The following is a 19,883-nucleotide window of genomic DNA, read 5'->3' on the forward strand; positions in this document are numbered from 1 at the left end:
GTTGTGGGATTTCATTCAGCCTGCTCCTCACCAAAATATTTCAGGATAAATATCAAGATAACCTGAAGTTTTAAGTTGTATTATAAATAAACCCTGACTCTGGGACAACCTATTTGGATGTTATCAAGAAATATAAAGGATTAAGCAGCATGTTAGTGGGCACTGCAAAAGTATATGAGAAGTCTAGAGTAGCTGCAACTGTATTCTGGTTGTTCAAAAGGGGTTATTTTGACATGGCTGTTGTATCATGCATCCAGTATACAATCTTCTTGTCAATGACATCAGGGCACTCAACATGTGCAAAAAAATGATCTTGCATATATGGCATATTTGTAGCCACATACTTTCTACCTGTCTATATAGTTCAAAGGCAGTGAGTGAGGAAAGTTCAGTAGATCATCAGTAGCAACATCAGTTCTAGGTCTCATAGGATGCATAGGATGGTCTCATAGGTTTTATTTTGTGTCATGTATCATGCAACACATTTGGGCAATGGGACACTTGCTTTGGCTATCCCAGCCTTCTTAATGACAAAGCAGCAGCAGCAGCAAGCAGTGGCTTCGCATTGTCAAATGTATTTGTCTAGCTGGCATTGCCCCTTCATCTCACTGATAATTTGGTGCTTACTCAATTTCTCTTTTCTTCAGAGTAATCATTACCTTTCATCTTTCAACATGAACAGCTTTTGTTTCCTTTCCCACCCAAACCACAATGAGATTCAGACAAAGTGTTGTACAAATATCAAATCTGCATGTGCTTTTGTGTGCATGTGTCTGTCCAAACAGTCCTTAAAAACACTAGCTGACATGTTTTGTTAATTCAGTTTTCAAGATACTCCTTCAGCAGCAAAATCATCTAAATTGGTGAGGGTGACAATGCCAGTATGTTGGGTTGGGCTCACATCCTTTCCTAAGTGAACTTGAGTTTCTCCAGAATCTTGATGGTAGGAGTAGGAGGCTGGTTCAGTGTAGGGCTGAGTATCCACAGGCTCAGTGTATCTGTAGTCCTGCTGGCCATCTTCAGGTAGTTCAGCTGGTTCTGGTCCAACAGGCACTGACCAGGCAGGTTCAGAGAGTTGAGAAGGTGATTTCAGCACTGCTACCGATGAGGCTGGTAAAGGCAGAACTCGAGGGTAGGAGGCATAGGGAGAATTCTTAGTTTCTGAAGAGGTGGACTGGTGTAAGTTCTGTTCCAAGGAAGGGACTGAGACTTGAATATATTTGCCAGTTTCTGGGTCATAAAATGTCTTTAAATTAACTTCAGCTGGTAAATCAACTACATAGTATTGACCAGAATCAGGGTCTTGGAGGAGTTTCCTCTGGGTTGAAGAGGGTGAGGAGCTTGCTGCTGGTGCTAGTCTAGATTTCCCAGTAGTGGTTTCTGTGGGAGTAAAAGTTGGGTGAAGGGGAGGATGAAGGGGAGAATATCCTAAGGGTGAAGAGGATACTGTTGTCTCTCCAGAATGAGCAGGCTTTCTCCCTACAGCATCTGTATGCTCAGTCTGATGGTTTTTCTGCTGCTCTTGCACTTTTTTCCTCTTGTTTGCCAGCTTTTTAGCCCGACGCAGGGCTTTTTCTGTTTTTGGTGGCACAGTGGGTGGCTTGCCTGCTGGTCTCCCACCAAGTCCCCTGGGGTCCAGTCTCCCATCTTCCCCTGCAACCTCAGAAAGTAGATTCCTCCGTGCAAAATCAATTATTTCTTCTGCAGGCATATAAGCTTGCCTCTCTAGTGCCATGCTCAACAATGCAGGATTTGTAATATCCTCTGTCTCTCTAAGGCTAGAAATAGTTGGTTTATTTGACAATGAACTGGCAGCAAGAGAGTGCATCGTGCTTCCTGACCTGGGGCTTGCAACAGCAGAGCATGAAAGATTGTCTAACAAAACAGGTGCACCTTCTGTATGCAGGATGTCCTCTAAAGTGTCATTGGATACAGAAGAACCCGCGTGGTCCTCTAATATGGAGCCAGTCACAGGGGAAATTGTCTCCCTAGTGATTATTTTCTTTGCACAAGAGCCCCCTTTGCGGTTTGATAAATGGTGATTCTTAAAGTAACTTGCCTTTCTTTCTGCAGGATAGCTGGGGTTGTTTTGTGCTTGGTCATTTTCTAGACCTATAATTGGCTGTGTTAAGTTGTGTCTTGCCTTTGTAGGTTTCTTTTTACCTCTACAGACACTTTCCTCATTAATTTTCCCAAATTTATTTAACAACTCACAAGTCTTTTCATCTTCTTCTGTCAGTTTTCCAAATGAAAAGCTCTCTGTATCTTCCAGAAGACTGGGATCCAGTGCTACTGAAGTAGATCCAGTCTCACTGGCTTCTTTTTCTCTGTCAGTTGCTCCACCTCTCACGTTCTGCTGCCCTCTGTGTCTTGATGCCCACCAGGCAACCTCCTGGGCATGCAACATGTTTTGGTGCTGCTTGTTGTAAACTGCTGGGGACATAAACTTACGTTCCATTTCCTTATAACTGCTGCTCACTGTATCATCCAGGGAAAATGACCGGAGCAGGGGCAGCTTGACAGCCCTTATTACCTGAGGTGACCTGAATGTGTTATCTTTAATCATAAACAGACTGGGTTTGGTTGAACTTGAAGATGACGGTGTTTGTGGTTCCTCAGACCTGGGGATGGATGTGTCTCTTATACCATCGGATGCAGGATTTGTGCTGTTGGCCTCTTCCCTTTTCTCTCTCCCTAGTTTCTCTTTCATCAAGCTCCTCTGTTCATTCCCAGTAACACTTCCCTCCCTCTTCTCTGCACCAGAACCAGGGCTGATGCAAGCACAATATTGCAGTTCATCTTCCCCAACCTCTTTCCCTCTCTCCTTGTGTCTTTTTTTACTTCCCGGACCCATTTCACTGTCAGTCCTCTGGCTTTCTTGGAGGCACGCCTGCTCCATCAGGGGCACAGGCAGAAATGGCTCTTCCTGAAGTGGCTGCTCCACTGTGGAGACAAAGGATTGCTCTGAAGAACTAGTGCTTCTTTTGCCTCGTGCTTCATGGCCAGGTACCACAATGTTGGTTTGGGTGCCACTGTAAGGTTCATTTTCTTCTGGTGAAAGTTGGTTTAGGAGTGTTTTGTAGGCAAAATTTTCATTCTGAGTAGCAGCTTGTCTTTCGTTTTCCTCACCCTGCAAATTGTGATTTTGCATGGGCTGCCCAGCTTTTGTATCTACATTGTCTCTACTGAATGGTCTTGGTGCTGAATACTGCTGAGGTTTTCCTGAATCAGGTTCATTTGATTCATGTCTGAACAAGCGGAAATTTTCATTATCCCCTGTGTTTTTAACCAGATCTTGGTGCTTTGAATTGTCCTGCTGCATGCTGTCTTCAGTTTGGTAAAATGGAAGGTCTTCTGTTGTCTGGGATGAACTCAAAGTCGGGTGGTTACCTGTGAGGGACCTAGTTAAATCAGTTCTACTGTCCTTTTCATGAACACTGCTAGACAATACATAAGCTATATCACTCAGTTCATCTTTCTCTGTAATATTTTTCTCACTTTTGTCATGTGAAGTTGAGAATGAGGCATTCATTTTTGTACTCTCCTGCATATTTTCCCTTGTTTTATGTTTCTCCTCCAAGGCCCTTAACAGGGGAGAAGGGGTATAAGTGCTTTTAACACGTTTGCGCACATCCTTTAAGTTAAATAACAGACTTGATGCTGTCAGCCTGTAACTATCCCAAGACCTGCAATCGTCTAAGGTGCTCTCCTCATGGTCTTTTGAGGCCGTGTCCTCTGTGGGAGGAGGTGTCAGTGGGATCAGCTCACTTTCAGCAGCATCTCCCTCCTGTTTTGGTGGTATGACAGGTGTGAGGAGTTCGGTGATGTTGAAAGAGGGACTGATGGATCCAGGAGAGTTTGCCTGTTTAGCCAGAGGAGTCACATGCTGACCATGGTCAGCACCGGCTGCCTTTTCAGACAATGAGGTCTTGTGGCTGTCTGTGACCTTGTCCTTTTCAGTCTGTCTCTTCTCTACCCTCTGTCTCCTCCAGGGTGGACAGGTATTGCCTGGCTGGGGGCTGTGGGGTTCCTCCTCTGCTAAGGTGGCTTGGGGTTTTGGTGGAGGTGGACTGGGTGTCTCAAACCTGAGTGAGGGTGAAACCGTCCTATAGGACACAGACTGGGGTGACACAGAGGCTTGGGACAAAGCAGTGGGGGAAAGTCGAGCTGGCACGGGGGGTGGTGGCACAGGAGGAGCTTCAGGGCTACGAGGTGCTGAGGGATGGCCGGGCCGGGCCGGGGGTGGGAGAGGAAGTGCCAGAGGGGAGAGGGGTGGCCGAGGGGGACCCTGGGGTACATGGTTCCTAGGGGGAGGTGTGGGAGGGAAAGCAGCAGCAAATTTGGTTTCTGAAGGGAGAAAACCCTGAGGTACAACTCGGAGAGAGAAAGAAGCTTCTTGTACAGTTGGCTTCATCTGAAAATCTTTCTTCTTAGCAACAGTGGTCATGACAGGTGACAATTTATGTTCACATGTGTGAGGTCCTTTAACAAATGGTGATTCTTCCAGGTATGTAAGACCCTCCTTTTTCATTTTTATGTCAATAAATTCCTCCTTTTCTGTCAATTTTTTATTATGAACATTCCATGATTCAAAAGCACTATTCTCACTGTGAAGAAAACTACCCTTTTTTGCTGGCTCACTAACTTTCAAGTTTCTGTTTTTTAAAGCCTTCTTAGAAGAATGGGAAAAATTTGACTTGGCTACTTTTGACATCTCAATCAGCACAGGATAATAACCATCAGAGTCCCCATAACTCAGGTCTATTTTATTAGGTCTTCTCTGTGGCACATGTTTGCCACTGAGACAGTGGCTACCTTGACTATCCTCAGAAAATTCAGAAAGTTCCTTGTTGATGCATAAAATGTCTGTATCATCCCAGGAAGCAATATCATTGCCAGGATTTATTTTATATTTTTGGAAGCTATTCTTAATGGGCTGCTTATTTGCTTTCAGAGAACTTCCTGACCCTTGGTCTGCAGTCTTATCAAATGTCTTAATCAAAGAGGACACTTTTGAAACATGCTTATTGTTCCTCGGCCCAGGGACTGGCAAATTCAATCTCCTTTCAATGGTAAAGATGTTGTTTTCAGCAATCGTCTTCTCCTCTGAAGCACATTTTGGTAACTGCTGGAATGTGGAAGCCCATATCATATGTTCATTGTTTCTTGCTGTTAGCTTGTCACAGACATTGCTTTTCTTGATGTCATGGTTTAACGTCCCTGAGTGAATTTTAGTGGACAACTGGAGGGCAAAGTCAGGTGAAATGGCAAGTTCTGGTTCATTATAAGGGTCTTCGAGTTCTGCTACACACAAACTTTTGAAAGCCCGAGCTGTGAGGCTGCTCACCTCTCTGTCTGTGTCATCCAGGAGACTCCCAATACTTGAGGAATCACTATGGCCTTCTGTATGTTTCTTATTTCCCTGCATTGTTCATGAGAGTCATGGGTGAAGTATCCAAAGGATTAGTTTCAGGTGTTGAATAGGCAGGTGACTTTGTGAGGCAGATCCAGCTGTTTGCAATTCACAAGCACAAAGCCACTCTTCCAGATGGTGCTGCTGCACATTTACTCATCTTTTAAAATAGCTGAAGGAAACTTCCTTCTCTGCAAAGCCAAAAATTATAAATTATCATTTTTCTATATTAACACTATTAGACAGAGAGCATTTTCCAGATATATCAGTCACTGACTAATTTTGTGATGTTAGCAACACAATGAACAACATGAAGAATCACTGTTATTTTGGTCAATTCAAGTAGCTCATGTTAGATAGTTTAATTTCTGGAAAGAGCCATTAAAAATGTGTTTTCACTTCATATTCTTTACTTGTGCTCTTAAACAAGGATATGCAAAACAAATTTCAAGTACGTCCCTTTCCATACCTCCAGCCATAAACACTCCCAAGTGCTGTGCATCCATTTAGAAAAGAAGCTTAGTCATTTTTGGCCAGGAAGAATTAGTAACAAAAATCACTTCTAAAAAGATGTCACTGAGTACATCATTGCACACCAAGTCCAAAATTAAAGAATAGTCGATAAAACTCAATAGTTTCAGCTTTGTCACGATAACTGCCATGAACAAAATCCTTGTCTGAGAAAACAGAATGGCACTGCAGGTAAAACGTTCACTGTGCATGTTCCAGACAAACAGTGCTGGGGTACAATTTAGGCACCCACTGCAGGATACAGTTGGGTCATGTGTTGGTCTGCTGGAGCTGAAGAGGCTGCTAACATCAGCTTAGCCAGCAGAAGGCAGGAGTGCCTCGGGGACTGTAGCAGACCCACTAAAGTAGCACAGGGAACATTTGGTTTCAGTTCCAGAACTGCTGAGAGCTAAAGGTAACACATTCAACACAATAATAAGATACCACAGAGTGATTATGATACACAGTCAGGGCCCACAGTACTGAGGTTTTTGTGTGTCTCCTGTCTGAACACAGGATGGGGGAATCTTTTAATTGAACAAGTAAAAGCAAAATATACCCTTTGGCTGTACTTGAAATCTCTACACTAAAACTTTTCACAGTTTCTCTGTAAACTCTTTAGATGATTATTCTCACATTCGAGGACTTGAGCAGAGTTTTGACTAAACTGCAGGGAGACCCAGTTGAAGAACTCTAGGACTGGCTAAAACTCTTTAACAAAAATCTGGTCTGTATCTCTATTTCCTCTTTAAAATGGCATTACAAACTTGTGATGATCTGAAACACCATAGTTCACATCTACAGCAGCATGTATAGGAGTGGAAGATATTTACATCTCAAGCATGGATCCACTGATTCAGCTCGTGGAACTGAGCAATGAAATTCAGATCTAGATTACAGGCTCTCCAGGTGTCCAAATCCCTGGTTCCACCTTGGTCCATCTCAATGAAACTCTTGGAAAGGACCTGTTTTTCTCTGTGATGACCCAGTGCTGGTCAATCTGACTCAGTTGTTTCTTCAAATGAAAACACTCCTCACCTTCCTTTTCTATTTAAAAGAATCTCAGCCAACCTATTTTTAGACTCAAAGAATCATAGTGAATTTAGATCCTGTCCTTCCAGCCATGCAATTCCAATGACTTATGCATAACTACAATAGATTTATACCAGAAATAAAATGAGCCTAACGGAGCTTCTCCATCTTCCTTTGTACAAAGATTTTTCAAATGTGAGTTTTACTCCCCCTCACAGACATACACCTTTGTGTATAATGCAGCAAGAAAAAAGAGAAGGTGAATGAAAGGCCATTCTGCTCCTGGTTTTGATTCTTAACTGTTATGTAAATGAAAAATACAAGAACATACCTGCCTTATAATTTTGCTTCTTGTTTTTAGAACTCACTCTCATACCTGATTTGGCTCCTTTTCTGATCATCTTTAGTGAGGAGGTAGAAATAGTCCAGTTACGTAGATTCGACAGAAGTAGTGTCCCAGGATGTTTCTGACCTTCAGCATTTTTTTGATCCTAAGTGAACTCTGCAATTTGAAAACAAAGGTATTTGTTTGCTTGATCTGAGGATTATTTTGATCATTTGTTTGCTCCCATTTTACAACCACTTTAGGGCTGATTTTCAGGACTTCTTACAAAAAGAGACAGCTGTCCATTCCAGAGTGACAACAACCAAATACCTGTTGGGTTTGATAGCTTGTGGAGTGCAGTCAAGTTCCTAGCAAACAACTGTCACAATCTCCAGCACACTCTGGTAGCCTCAGCAGGGACTGGCAGCTGAGTGAGCAATGATTCCCTGGCACTCTGCCCTTTGCAAAGGCTGGATGGTGACTCCAGGCTAAAAACAAGAATTCTTCCCTGCTGTGCTACCCTTTCAGAGGGACTCAGGAAAATATGTGCCTCCACTCCACCTGTATATGGCTTTCTACTGTCAACAAATACAGACATCAATCTGGACAACTTGGATCTAATCGGGCTGAGGTTTGAAAGTCCATGGTTTTCACTGTCCCTGTGGCAAAGGAGATGAAAGGTGGACAGCTGACATGATAAGAGAAAGTAAAGAAGTCATGTTTTTGCTTCCATGCGTGAACCAGAGGCAGGAGATGCTAAAGGAAAGCTCAGCCATGGTGAACATGAATTGCTGGCATTCTTCTGCCGTGGAAACTCCCAAGGTTCAGGCCAGTTTGCCTAATCTTTGAAAGAATATATCAATTTCCTACAAGGAGACCCATCTGGTCTGAGGTAATGCAGATAGCACACCAGATAGATTCAGATAGATTTCTCTAAGGAAATTTGTGAATCAGCTCATGATATTCAAAACCTACTGGCAAAAGTGGCAACAAGGGCTTACCCACCGTGATTGTATCCTGCACCTCCCCTGAGGAATGGCAATTATCAGTGTGGTTAGGGATAAGCCTGTACCAATCACAGCTTTTCATTGTCCAAGATATGTGAGTTAAAAAAAAGTAAAACCAAAGAAAAATCAAACAAACAAGCAGTGCTACCTCTGGTTGCAGCCAGATGTAAAAGGGTACCCTCTCTCCAAAGATGTGCAGTCAGTTCTCTCTTTGCTCAGAGGTTAAATTACAATTTTACTGCTTCTGTGGTACTATTATCTGTGTAAAGCCAACACAGACATGGGAGATGGTGATTAAGTTCTGTCTCACTCATTAACGGGGCTGTGACTATGTTCCAGTAGCACAATGTTTATCAGTACTTAGTGGTGGTGGTGCCTGAACTAGGAGGAATCTTGGCTTTCAGATCTCAGGGATGGAGGTCTGGAGAAATATATTGTCCCTTGTAAACTGAGAACTTTTGCTGAAAAGTGAGTAGAGTAACTATAAACATGGAAATTATGATGTAATCTCAGCAATTATTTTTCCTAGATGGAGTCACAGTTACAAAAACCACTCGGCGCCACTGATTCAGGAAAGAATAGTGACTGCCACTGTCTCTGAAACCCTTGTGACAATCCTCGTCTTGCCTGGATATAATATGTGAGTGCTTGTGAAGTGTAATGTTTCAAGCTGGAAAAGCTGTACCTGCACCAAGTGTTCAAGGTGCAGACCATTACAGGGACTGGATGGAAACAGCAGCACTGTACTGATGTGGCTATTCCTTGTATAAATATGATAACAACTTCTTAGGCAAAGTAGCCATTCCTGACTGGTTTAATAACCTGGTAAAGTCCTATTTCTTTACCTTTTTGGACAAATGTAGCAGCTAAGAAGCAAGGTGCAGTATTGAAGCTTAGGTCAGGCTTCAGCTAGTTCAAACATTTAAGGATGTCTGAATTTAGTCTATGTTAAAGAAAGAGGAAAGCAATGCTGGGCATCTGAAAGCACTTTGAAACGCTGAGATACGTGTGAGGTGTTAGTGGTAGGCATCATCTGATAAGAGCTACTGAAAAAGCTTATATGAACACAGATTTCAAGCAGTTTAATCAGAAACCAACCCTCTTTTAAATAGGAGGCTTTTTTCAGTCTCTCCCTTAAGTGCCTAGCAAGTTGTGATGAGGAGGTTAAATTACAGGTACTATTCCTGGCCTGGCACAGACTGAATGTCAGCCTTTTTTTTCACTAGACAGGAGCTGGGTAAACCAGCAGACTTGGCTGGAGTGACATCACTGCTGCTGCAATATAAAAATGGGCAGTTGGTTCCCCCACCCCCCTGGGCTGGTATTTGGCTGAAGGGTTATGCCATGAGACATCACAGTGGCATTTTGGCAGCGTCCTTGGGAGTTGCATAGTAGTCTGAAGTCAGCAGCACTGCATTACCCATGAGAATGAGAAGAGAAAGAAAGATTTTTTTTAATCTTTGTGAGCTGGTTTCTTCATGTGGCACTCTCTCTGTGGCATCCATCCATGGCTCCAGCCCAAAACTCAGAGCCCTGTGGTGACTGCTGGCGGACGTTTATTCAGGAGCATGCTCTACTTCCACACATGCTGCTTCTCTAAATTTCCAGGGGCTCATAATGACAAATAGTTAATGCTTCTTACCATGGGAAATAGGAGAATCCCTAATGAATTGATGACCTTTTTTTTTGTGTAGGTTTATATTTGTTCATGGCACACACAGGATTTCATAATCAGATCAGAGCTCTGGATGGAAAAAGGTCTCTTCAACTTTGTGTCATCAAGCTGAGACAACCCTCCCAGCCCATGGCAGCTTGTCCCAAGCCTGAGTGGGGCTGGCTCAGTGAGGGCCCTTGGATATTGCCAGAAAATTCTGCACGGCAGCAATGATCAGCACATGAATGAATACGGAGTGTGCTACTCCTGGTCAGTGATCACAGCACTGATGTCTTCAACGCACATGTAAGAAAACAAACAAAAAGGTGTCATGGAGTTAAGGTGTGGACCCAGGCGAGGATCACAAGACCCTCAACAAGCAGCGGAGCTGCCTCCAGGAGAGGAAGTAGTGTTCAAACCACATTTTCCTGAACTGACAAGAAAGGCAATTTCTAGTTTGAGGTGGCTATAAAATTTAATCTATTAGCCCAAGCCTCAATTTTCCTCATCCAACAAGATCACTTCCACCAATTCTTTGTAGTCATAAAGGGAAACCAAAGTGAATTCTTCTGCTTGGGGAAAGGGGAACCACTTTACTCAAATGCAAATATCTGCCACAGCAGATGGAGGATGGAGAAGTGGATCTCTCCAGCTTAGGATGAAAATCCCAAACACTGGCAGAAATTACTACCATAGAACAAGGTGACTTCAGCTATTCCACCATCAGATCTTTGATCATTGCACAGGAAAGCAAGGAAAAGAAACCATGTGTCTAAACCAAACCAGTGTAGCGAACTGGGTCCGTTCCCCTTGAGGGTTTGGTCTGGCCATTATGTCTCGAACGTCTTGTTCTGGGCCAGAGAAGAGGAGAGATTGTTCTTGACTTTGGGCCAGCTTCTGTTCTCAGTTACACTGGTATAAATCTAGAGTCATTTTACAGACGTCAGTAGAATGAGAACAGAACTGGTGACTGAATACATCTATTTCCTCAGCCAACACTGGTGCACTGTCCAGAAGTTACATATGCAACTGTAACCACAGTAAAGTGAAATTCAACATCTGTGAAGAGGCAAACCTCACCCCCAGGAGGTGTTTAGACCAACATGCAAAGGAAAGTGGTTGGAACCAATACCACATTGCCATGCCACCAAATTGTGTCCCTGGACAATTCTGATTTTCTAACCTGTAGTTCTCATCACTGAAAATAGCACTGAAATTTCAAAATTTCATTTAGAATTTAAAAACCTTATTTTGAATTTTAGATTATTTTGCCATTTTCAGTGATAAAAAGGCTGTGAGAAATGACATTTATATATATTATAATAGTTATAATAGTACATTATTACTGTCTTAAATCAAAGAGGGTGTATGCTTACATTAACTGAAACCTTTCATTTTATTTTCTATGTCAAACAATACTCTGATGGTTCTGCAACAGAGAGTGTGATCTTGCTTTGAAATTTCCCTAAGTAAATATTTCAAATTATAAAGCCCATAAATTTCCAATTATCTTTCTAGGGGAAATGTCATTAAAATGAATATGATTGTGATTTTATTTGTTTAATCAAACCTCTTATTTTTTTTCTGTAAAAAAGAACTGAAGTCTTTTTCTTCCAGTGAGCTCTACTGAAGCTACTTCATTTGCTCCAATGGGAGCTGGAACCAGGGACTCATCAGTTCCAGGAAGGTCAGTGTAGACTTTGGAAGTTTGAACACAAGGAAGAAATGTACCTAGCTAATGACTGTGTGTTCTGTATCCTCCTGTGTCCTTTTCTCAAAGGAGGTGAACCTCTTGCAGCCCCAGCTGAAACGCTTACCTTTCCAGCTCAGACCACAAAGCTTCAAACACTGGAAGATGAAGACCTCACATGAAGAAAAATGGGAGGAACAGAGACTGCAAGTGTCTCTACCTTTCCCTTTCTGGTTCAGTGGCAAAGACCCAACAGTTATTTCCAGCCGGTCTCCGGACTGCCTTCCCCAATGTCCTCCAAATGCCCCATCCTGCCAACAGGCCTGTTAAGTTTGGAAGAAGGAGATGTCTCTCAGAAAGAGTTGTATCTGGACTGAGGCTTTCTTGCAACTCCTGTTCATCCTTTCCATCTCCAGATTCACTGCCTTTGAAGAGCCAGGAGCATGCAGACACAACAGGGGAAGTCAAAGGCACAGAGCACACGACTGACACAGGCCAAGGGCAGGTGCAGCACTTGACAAACAGCACGAGTCTATGACAATCACAAGGCAAAAGGGATGGTGCTCCTCCTATGACCTGAAGCCAGCACAGACAAGTGACATTTAAGCAACTGAACCCAAACATTGCGTTTCTTGGCATTAAATATCTGCCTGGAAAAGGCCACTGTCTGTAACTAGGTCAGTCACTATACACCAAGATATTTATACAGCTCCCCAGCCATATGGTACACGAACACCTCGTGGCTATTTATCTTTGCAAACTCTCCCACTGCAAGCAAGATATGTGTCTCATTTACAGATCAGCAGTTAAGGCCCAGCTTCAGCTGGCTGATTTGCCCAAGATCAAAGAGGGCATTTGTGGCAGGGTAGGGAACCAAATTGAATTGCACAGAAGAGCTTAACCATTCTCAGGTAAGGCAAAAATATGCCTTCCCACTGCCTTTCATAACTCATGGTACTTTAATCTCTGTGAGCTCCCCTCCTCTACCCCGCTTTCAACTGAGTATGCTGCTGTAGCTTGGCATTACATAGTATAGTGAAATCCAACCAGATTTGGAGATGACTGACTGCAAAGATCTCTGCTTCATCTCAGGTGCTTGATACCTAAATCTTGCTCAGATTGTTAAAATGAAGCCTTCCTCACTAGCTGATGGTGACAGCTGACACTGCAAAGGTACGGCACCCTCACTGAGCTCTGGAAGGATTTTTGCTGATGAGACAGGTATTCATCTCCTTCCATTCAGCCTCAAGCAAGACTTAGACGATGAAAGCTTCTGAGTTTTCACTTCCTGAATGGGACAAAGGAGATTATCCCACAGCAGAGGTAAACCTGTGGAGTATCACTGCATTGCAATGGTTAGAGGTGGAGATGACAAAGGGAGAAGGGAAATAAAATATATGGTCAAGAAAACAAATATACTGATTTGGATGCCTTGTAATCAGAAGCACACCAGACAGTCCCAGTCCCTGTCATGGGAAAATTATAATGGTATCAGCAAGTATGTTAGACAAAAATGGGAGGCAGGTGTATTCTCCTCTGTGACCTACACAAGGAAATCTGCAGCTAGCAACAAGGCATGCCTCACTTCTCTTTCCAGGCTGGGGAATCTGAAACCATCCCCCACTTACACTTCCCTCTGCTCATCGGCCCCAACACACTGATACCATCAGCATTGTCAAGTTTACACTTAAATCGTTTAAGCTTCTTGACAAGGAGAGTCAGACCCACACCCATCACACAGGAAACAGTCCCAGGAAATAACAGGCTTGCAGAAAAAAAGGATTATTCTTTACTAGCAGTCTCATCTGCTCTTTTTCTTTATAATTTCTGGATGTTTTCAAGATTTGGACAAAGACTTTGCTGAATCTGTTATCTTTCAAGGAAATAATTCAAAATGCTTGTACGTACTAAGTTCAAAATTGTTCCAACTTCTAAGCAGTTTTCTCACCCCTGAATTGCGCTGGATTTAGGGACAGGCAACATACAGAAATACCTGTCTTATGTTACCAAAGACCAAAAGGTGTAGGTATCAGAGGTGGGGGAGAAGGTGGAGGCTCTGGTTTTCAAAATATTCTGGCTCAGGTTGCAGGAACAGAGCTATTTCTTACTTACAGCTTGCTATATAGCTTTCAAATGCAGCCCAAGGAGCTCTGCTCCTGAGCACGTAGTGTGGCAGGGAGGGTAACAGTGCGTGCCAGAGCACATGACTCAAGCACATTACCATCCTTTCACATAACATCTCTCCTCTGATGACAAACTGCTCCTCAACCATTTGTGATTATAACAGAGCCATTCCAGTCGAAGGACAAAAGCTGCCTGCTGCCTGCTGTCTGGAGCATGGCCATGGGACAGCTACACACCTATGGGAGGGCAGGGAGAGCCCAACTCCCCCTTGCCCCAGGTATCTCTGGAGGCCATACTATTTTCCTCCTTTTGAGGAGCAAAAGCCAGGAGAAAAATCTCACCCTAAACGAGATGACAGTTCCTTCCAGCTCTCTCTTTCTGCATTGTGCATAAGGGTTGTTTTGGTTTTGCCCTGGGAAATGCAGGCCCCCTATTCAGAGACTGATTAATTGTTATGATTGAATGATGTGTCCCCAAGCCAATTCCCCATTTTTTCTCAGTTAATGCACTTGCTAAGGTATTTCTTGTGATTATTCTGGAAAGGATATATGCAAAAGACAGAAAAGGAAACATCAAGAGTTTTAAGCAGAATCCACGCTTGTCCCCCAGACTCTGATGACTCTGGTAGAGTCAGTCCCTCAGCAACTTCAATGATGCTGTCAGCTTGGGGCCCCCCTAGACCCTCTGAAGAGCCCTGCAGACAAATAATGGCATCACCATCAGCCTAGTGCTGTCACCAGGCACTTCTCCTTTCCCATTCTTTCTACTCAATTCTCCCACACAACATGGTGCTGGCAATTCTAGCTACTTGTCTATGGCTTCATTTAGTTCCCAAGCCCAGTCAAAGACTAATTTCTCAGTTTTGGAGAGAGAGACCAAGTCCTAATATTACTACTCAAAAGAGATCAGTCAAAACAAGGCGACTCCATGAACAATATCATGATAAGGAGTGCTGCCCCACTGCCCCAGCACAAACCCTGCCTCAGCACAAACTCTGACAGCTTGCAGGGGTCAGTTCCCTCAGAGTACGATGTTGTTTCTGCACCAGCACCCTGGGCAGTCCTGGGCACTCATCTGCCATTTCTGTGAATGAAGCTCTGTGCTTTGAAGAATGCAAAGGATAGACAGGACACATGAAATACACCTCAACAGAACAAAAGCCATCAGAAGAGAGCAAAATTGTACATGGGTTTATAATAAAGCAGACAGGCAAGCCAAGCTGGCCTCGAGGTAGGACAGCTTGTGTCTGATCCAGGTAAAGCCAATAGACAGAGGCACACCTGAGACTGAGGATCTGCAGTAGCTACAAACTCCCAGAGACTGCCTTTTGCTGACTTTGCATGTTAAGGCATGGCCAAATATTAACTACATACGTCTCTTTGAGAGATTCTTCAAAAAAATTGCAGGGATTTCATATCTGTCTTGCAAGTGGAAAGTATGAATTAGGTGGCCTTAGTGTACCTGACTGTCATAGCCTTATCACAGTCCCCAAAACAGCCTTTGACACAGTGTGTAAGCTACAGGGAAAGCATCCTTGAAACTAATGGGATGTGGTTATGTGAGAGGCTGAAAATAAAGATGCATCCCTATTTGACCTTCTTGACTCATAAAAAGATGGGTCTGTTACTAGATGATTTAGATTAATCATTACTAGCTACTGCCTTCTTGTATATCATTATTTGCAAGCACAGGTGATGGAAAGAAACCTAGAACTATAATTAAATATCTGCTTTCTATTCCTGTCTAAACAGGATTGGCAGGGAAACCCAAGGGAGACCTTACTTCTAGGTAAGGGTTGTCCCCTTACAGCTACAATGCTGCCTTAATTTCTCTGAGACTGCTAAAGGATAGGAGTCTTAGTGGCAGTCTCTTCCACCACATACACTTAAAAGCCATAAAAACCTGGCAAGTAGCAAAAGTCATAATACACCAAGCTCAACACACACACACAAATATACATATCTAATATATACATAAGGTACATATATACACACACAACTTCAGATACATGTAAGTAATCATTGATCCATCCAAAAGCATATGCAGGCTTGATTGAAGAGGAACAACCTTATCTCAAGGGTAAAGCTCCCCTCTGAGTGAACACATGCAGCTCCCACTGTGGTCCTTTCCCCATACACCTGTCAGCTGGCTCGCAGACAGCTAATCCCAAAATGCAACACAACCTCAAGCAATGCACAGTTACCTCCAAAAGCAATGAACTCACCCTCTTGCTCAGAGTAGCCAAAGCTCTCTGTGACCTGGCACCCCAGCTGCAGGCAAGCCTGCAGCTAAAAACCACTTGCAGAATTTGCCTCTGCCAGCAAAATTCTGTGTGTAACTCAGCTGGACTAAAGAAGGACTGATGCAGATGAGTGGAACTTTCCCCCAATATGGCTCATAGGGTTAGTTGACTTTGTTTCTGGTCTTGGAAGGATTAACAGTTTTGTGGGCCTTTTCCACAGCTCTAGCAATGCAAATACAAGTGAGACAAGCATTTCAGAGAAGCAGGTAGGAATAAGAGGCTACAGAGCAAAATTTCTCTGTGCTTTTGGCTTGCAGTGCAGGTATGCAATCACACCTGCAAACTTCCACACAGCTGTGGCCTTCAAGTTACAACTTTTTTGGTAACTAAGTTGAGAATGCTTATATAAATACCTTCCTAACAACAAGCATGGAAGGATGGAGAAATGTAGCGGGTGCTCCAGTGTACTGGGAATCTTTTACATCTAGTATTTGTCACAGACCTCATCCTTCAAGCATTTAACTGAGGACATCTGCTTTTTAAGCGGTCAGTTCCTTGAAGAAAAGGAAGAGAGCCATAGATTTTGATCCTGTCCAAAAAGCTTATTTGTCCTTCTTATCTCTTCTCTCTTTTCCTTTTCTCCTGCCTCCCTCCCAGAAGTGGCACAGGAGTAGGGAGGAACCTTCTAGCTGGTGCTGTACAAATTCAGTGTGAACCAGTCACTCTGGTCTGCTGCTGTAAAACTTCTTCCTATTCAGATTTAATCAGATTGCCAGTTCAGAAGCCATTTAAAAAAGCATAAGCAGTTTGGCTTCTCAAGCTCAATTTTAATTATTTCTGTTCTTTTTTTTTGCTACTGAGTTCTGCAGCTAGATCAATAAAATGCAGTTCCTTGGGATAGCAGACTAAGAAGTTCTGCAACAACTGGAGTAAGAAAATCCTATAAAATTGGATACAAGTCAGTCACAGTCATTTATTGTGGCCTCTTAGCCCTGCATAGGTATTTGAACTATCTTACTTTTTCAGGCTCTGTGGCATTGTAATTGCTTTTTGTAAAATATTTAAATTATTCTATTCCTATTTGTTCCAAAAAAAGAAACATCCAACAGCCTTCCAAATCCTATACAAATCACTAAAGTTTTAAAGAGTAGCTTATCTGTAGGCAGTAATCACCTGGAAAGTAAAACCTAAAGTAAAGCCAATGTATATTTCCTTAAAGTTGTTTACAGCACAATGTGCAAGGATTAAATGGAGGTTCATATCAATTTAGGGCCCTTTTAAAAAGATCATACATCTTTACAAAATAATTACAAGTTATAAACAGTATTCACTGCAAACAAATCTTTGTGTATGTCTCTTTCCACACAGAGACTTTCAGAGACAATCCTGCATTTCTCTGAGAAAAAAAAAAAAAAAAAAAAAAAAAAAAAAAAAAAAAAAAAAAAAAAAAAAAGCTGGACAAAATGAAAGGACATTGCACCCCTAATCACTGAAGAAAAGATTTAAATGCTGTTTGATTTCTCCTGTCTGATCAATCACATTACTGATCCTTGAGTGCATACACATTCACACACTCAGAAACCCCCATTCTCCACAATTTCCCTGTTTTAAAAACACCCATATGCTTCCCCCTTACCTTCTGTGCTCCAGCTTCCTGATAGAGACAATGCAGGGCTGTGCTTTCTTCCCCTAAGTCAAAGCCCCAGCACATTTTAAAGCAGCCTGCTGACTATTAGCAGTTCCCATTATTTATGTGTGTCGGACTCTTCCTCTGAACATGATTATTTTAATAAAAAACGATGACTGAAAAAGAAATAAAACAATAAAAGTGGAGGAGCTAACCCTTGAGCCCTTGCAGACCTCCCCAGCCAGGTGAAGTGAAATGAGCAAGGAATCCAAAGTTAGTAAAATGTATTTAAATAGTTATAAGGCAAGGGGAAACCAAACGGAGATCATGGTGGGGAAGAGGCAAACATAAGTACTGGAATAACCACGCGGTGTCGAGTAACAGACAGATGAAACAGTCATCAGCTATTTTTACATTCAGATTGGCCATTGGTTATTCTTCAGAGATTACTAATGCAGACAGCAATGCTGTGCCATGGGCTCGCTGCTACCAGTGAATCAAGCCTTAGAGCACTGCAGTTTTGTACGTACAGGTGGGAGGCAAAGTGTTTATTAGGGTCACCACTAAAAATACTGTGTACATATGCACACAAGTAACACATTGCTGTCCTATGGGTGCTTTTTCATAAATAGCTCATTTCATCATCAAGGCTGGGCACATGTAACCACTGTTCTTGGAGTTCTTGGAGTAAGGACCTCTTCCACTGTCCTTCCAAAGCAAACAAGATCATGGAAGGCACATGCCAGCATTGGGTTTCATCTGGCACGCTGCAATACGATGTGGGATAATGGGGGAAATATGCTATGAAGTCACCAAGCTACATTTTTGTACTGCAGATCTGAACAACGGGTGGCACCCTGTGCAATGCTGAGTGCACAGAGCATCTAACTGGAGCTCAGCATCGTGTTGGACTTGAACCACAGCCTACAGCAAAATGGAGAGCAGGATCTGTGATTACAGCCCGACTCCTGCTTCCTCGGCAGTGCAGGACTCCACACGAGCCCAGTGGCCATTTGCATGTTAAAAGAGCTGCTAATTACATTGCTACAGCATGAACAAGTTTCTACTGCCTGGGAATCTCCAAGCACCAGGACACTTGTGATGAACTAATTGTCCCTGAGATCCAAGAGCAGCCCAGGATTACCCCTCTTTGAAGGGACAATGACCTGCCTTCTCCAAAGCACCCTCCAGCTTTGAATTCCAAACCTGAGTGACGTATATTTTTCACCTTAGTTTACTCAGGAAGATTTTGCAAAGATGACTCTACTGAAGTCCTGGTCTGGGCTTTTGGTGCTTAAGTATTTCTCCTAACTCATCCCAAACTGAATGCTGGTCTTGCCAAACATCAGGACACTTCTAAGTACTAAGTTCTGGCCTGGAACCACAGAGCTCCAACAGAGCTTCCCATGCTCTGCACCTGTAAGAGAACTTATGCACAAAGGTTTGGTGTATCCTAAGTCATGGCACCTATGGACTGAGACATAGGAGAGAACTGGTGCACACTGAAAAAAAATGTTTGGGATTACAAGAGACAAAGTAGCTTTGTAAAGGAAAAAGTAGTTTTCAGGCACACCACGAATGTAGGCAAAATTGTCTGAATGTGTGTCTGTCTCTCCCACAGATTTCTAAAGAGGGGAGGAATGTATTTCTGGAATACTTGTGCTAAAAATAAACCCATCTCTGCTATCTATGAAGAGAGGCAGGTATAGCCCTGCTTTCTGTAAGCCCTGAACTTGTGAACTGCTGAGAGGCTGAATCACAACTAGAAAGATCCCTATGGGAATGGTAACTGCTAATGCAGGAAGGTTAGCTGACTGTTTGGAAAATCCAAAACAGGCCTCTCACATGAAAGCAACTGGAGTTAACATTATTCAACATGGTTAATGTGGTTCACAGACTCCAGCTTTGAAAGGACTCAAATCTTGGGATAGGCATTAAGCTTATTTAAATGCTGTGATAATAAATATTTGCTAATTCAGTGCTCAGATGAGACTCTGGGATCAGATGGCCTGTCATTAAAATAAAAGCACTTCTGGGAAAAATTACTGAACAACACACAAGATACACAACGGCACTTGGATGTTGTTATCCTGTTCCCAGGAAATTTAAAAAGCAAAAATTCCTGCTGCTTTTTTTTCAGTGAGTGTCAAGCAATAACAGACCACACTGAACTTTTGTAGACAGCAATTTGGACTGAGATTTTTAAACTTGTATGAAAACGTTATGCATTTTGCACAAATATATCAATGAAAAATGTAT

General features: G+C 42.8%; 1 protein-coding gene across 2 annotated transcripts; it reads right to left on the reverse strand.

Moving 5' to 3' along the window:
• Positions 1-223: 223 nt before the first annotated feature.
• On the reverse strand, positions 224-17,996 carry C8H10orf71 (chromosome 8 C10orf71 homolog). Of its 2 annotated transcripts, XM_066323887.1 has the most exons (4): positions 17,634-17,996; positions 11,759-11,954; positions 7,287-7,457; positions 224-5,604 (listed from the first exon to the last, which is right to left on the reverse strand). In XM_066323887.1, the coding sequence occupies exon 4, from the start codon at positions 5,426-5,428 to the stop codon at positions 827-829; it is 4,602 nt and encodes a 1,533-aa protein (XP_066179984.1). In that variant the 5' UTR covers positions 5,429-5,604; positions 7,287-7,457; positions 11,759-11,954; positions 17,634-17,996; the 3' UTR covers positions 224-826. The 2 variants fall into 2 exon arrangements, with proteins under 2 accessions (XP_066179984.1, XP_066179985.1); XM_066323888.1 differs by lacking the exon at positions 11,759-11,954.
• Between the last annotated feature and the right edge of the window lie 1,887 nt (positions 17,997-19,883).

This window comes from Sylvia atricapilla, chromosome 8 (genome assembly GCF_009819655.1).
Source record: "Sylvia atricapilla isolate bSylAtr1 chromosome 8, bSylAtr1.pri, whole genome shotgun sequence".
In the NCBI taxonomy this organism is placed as follows: Eukaryota; Metazoa; Chordata; class Aves; order Passeriformes; family Sylviidae; genus Sylvia; species Sylvia atricapilla.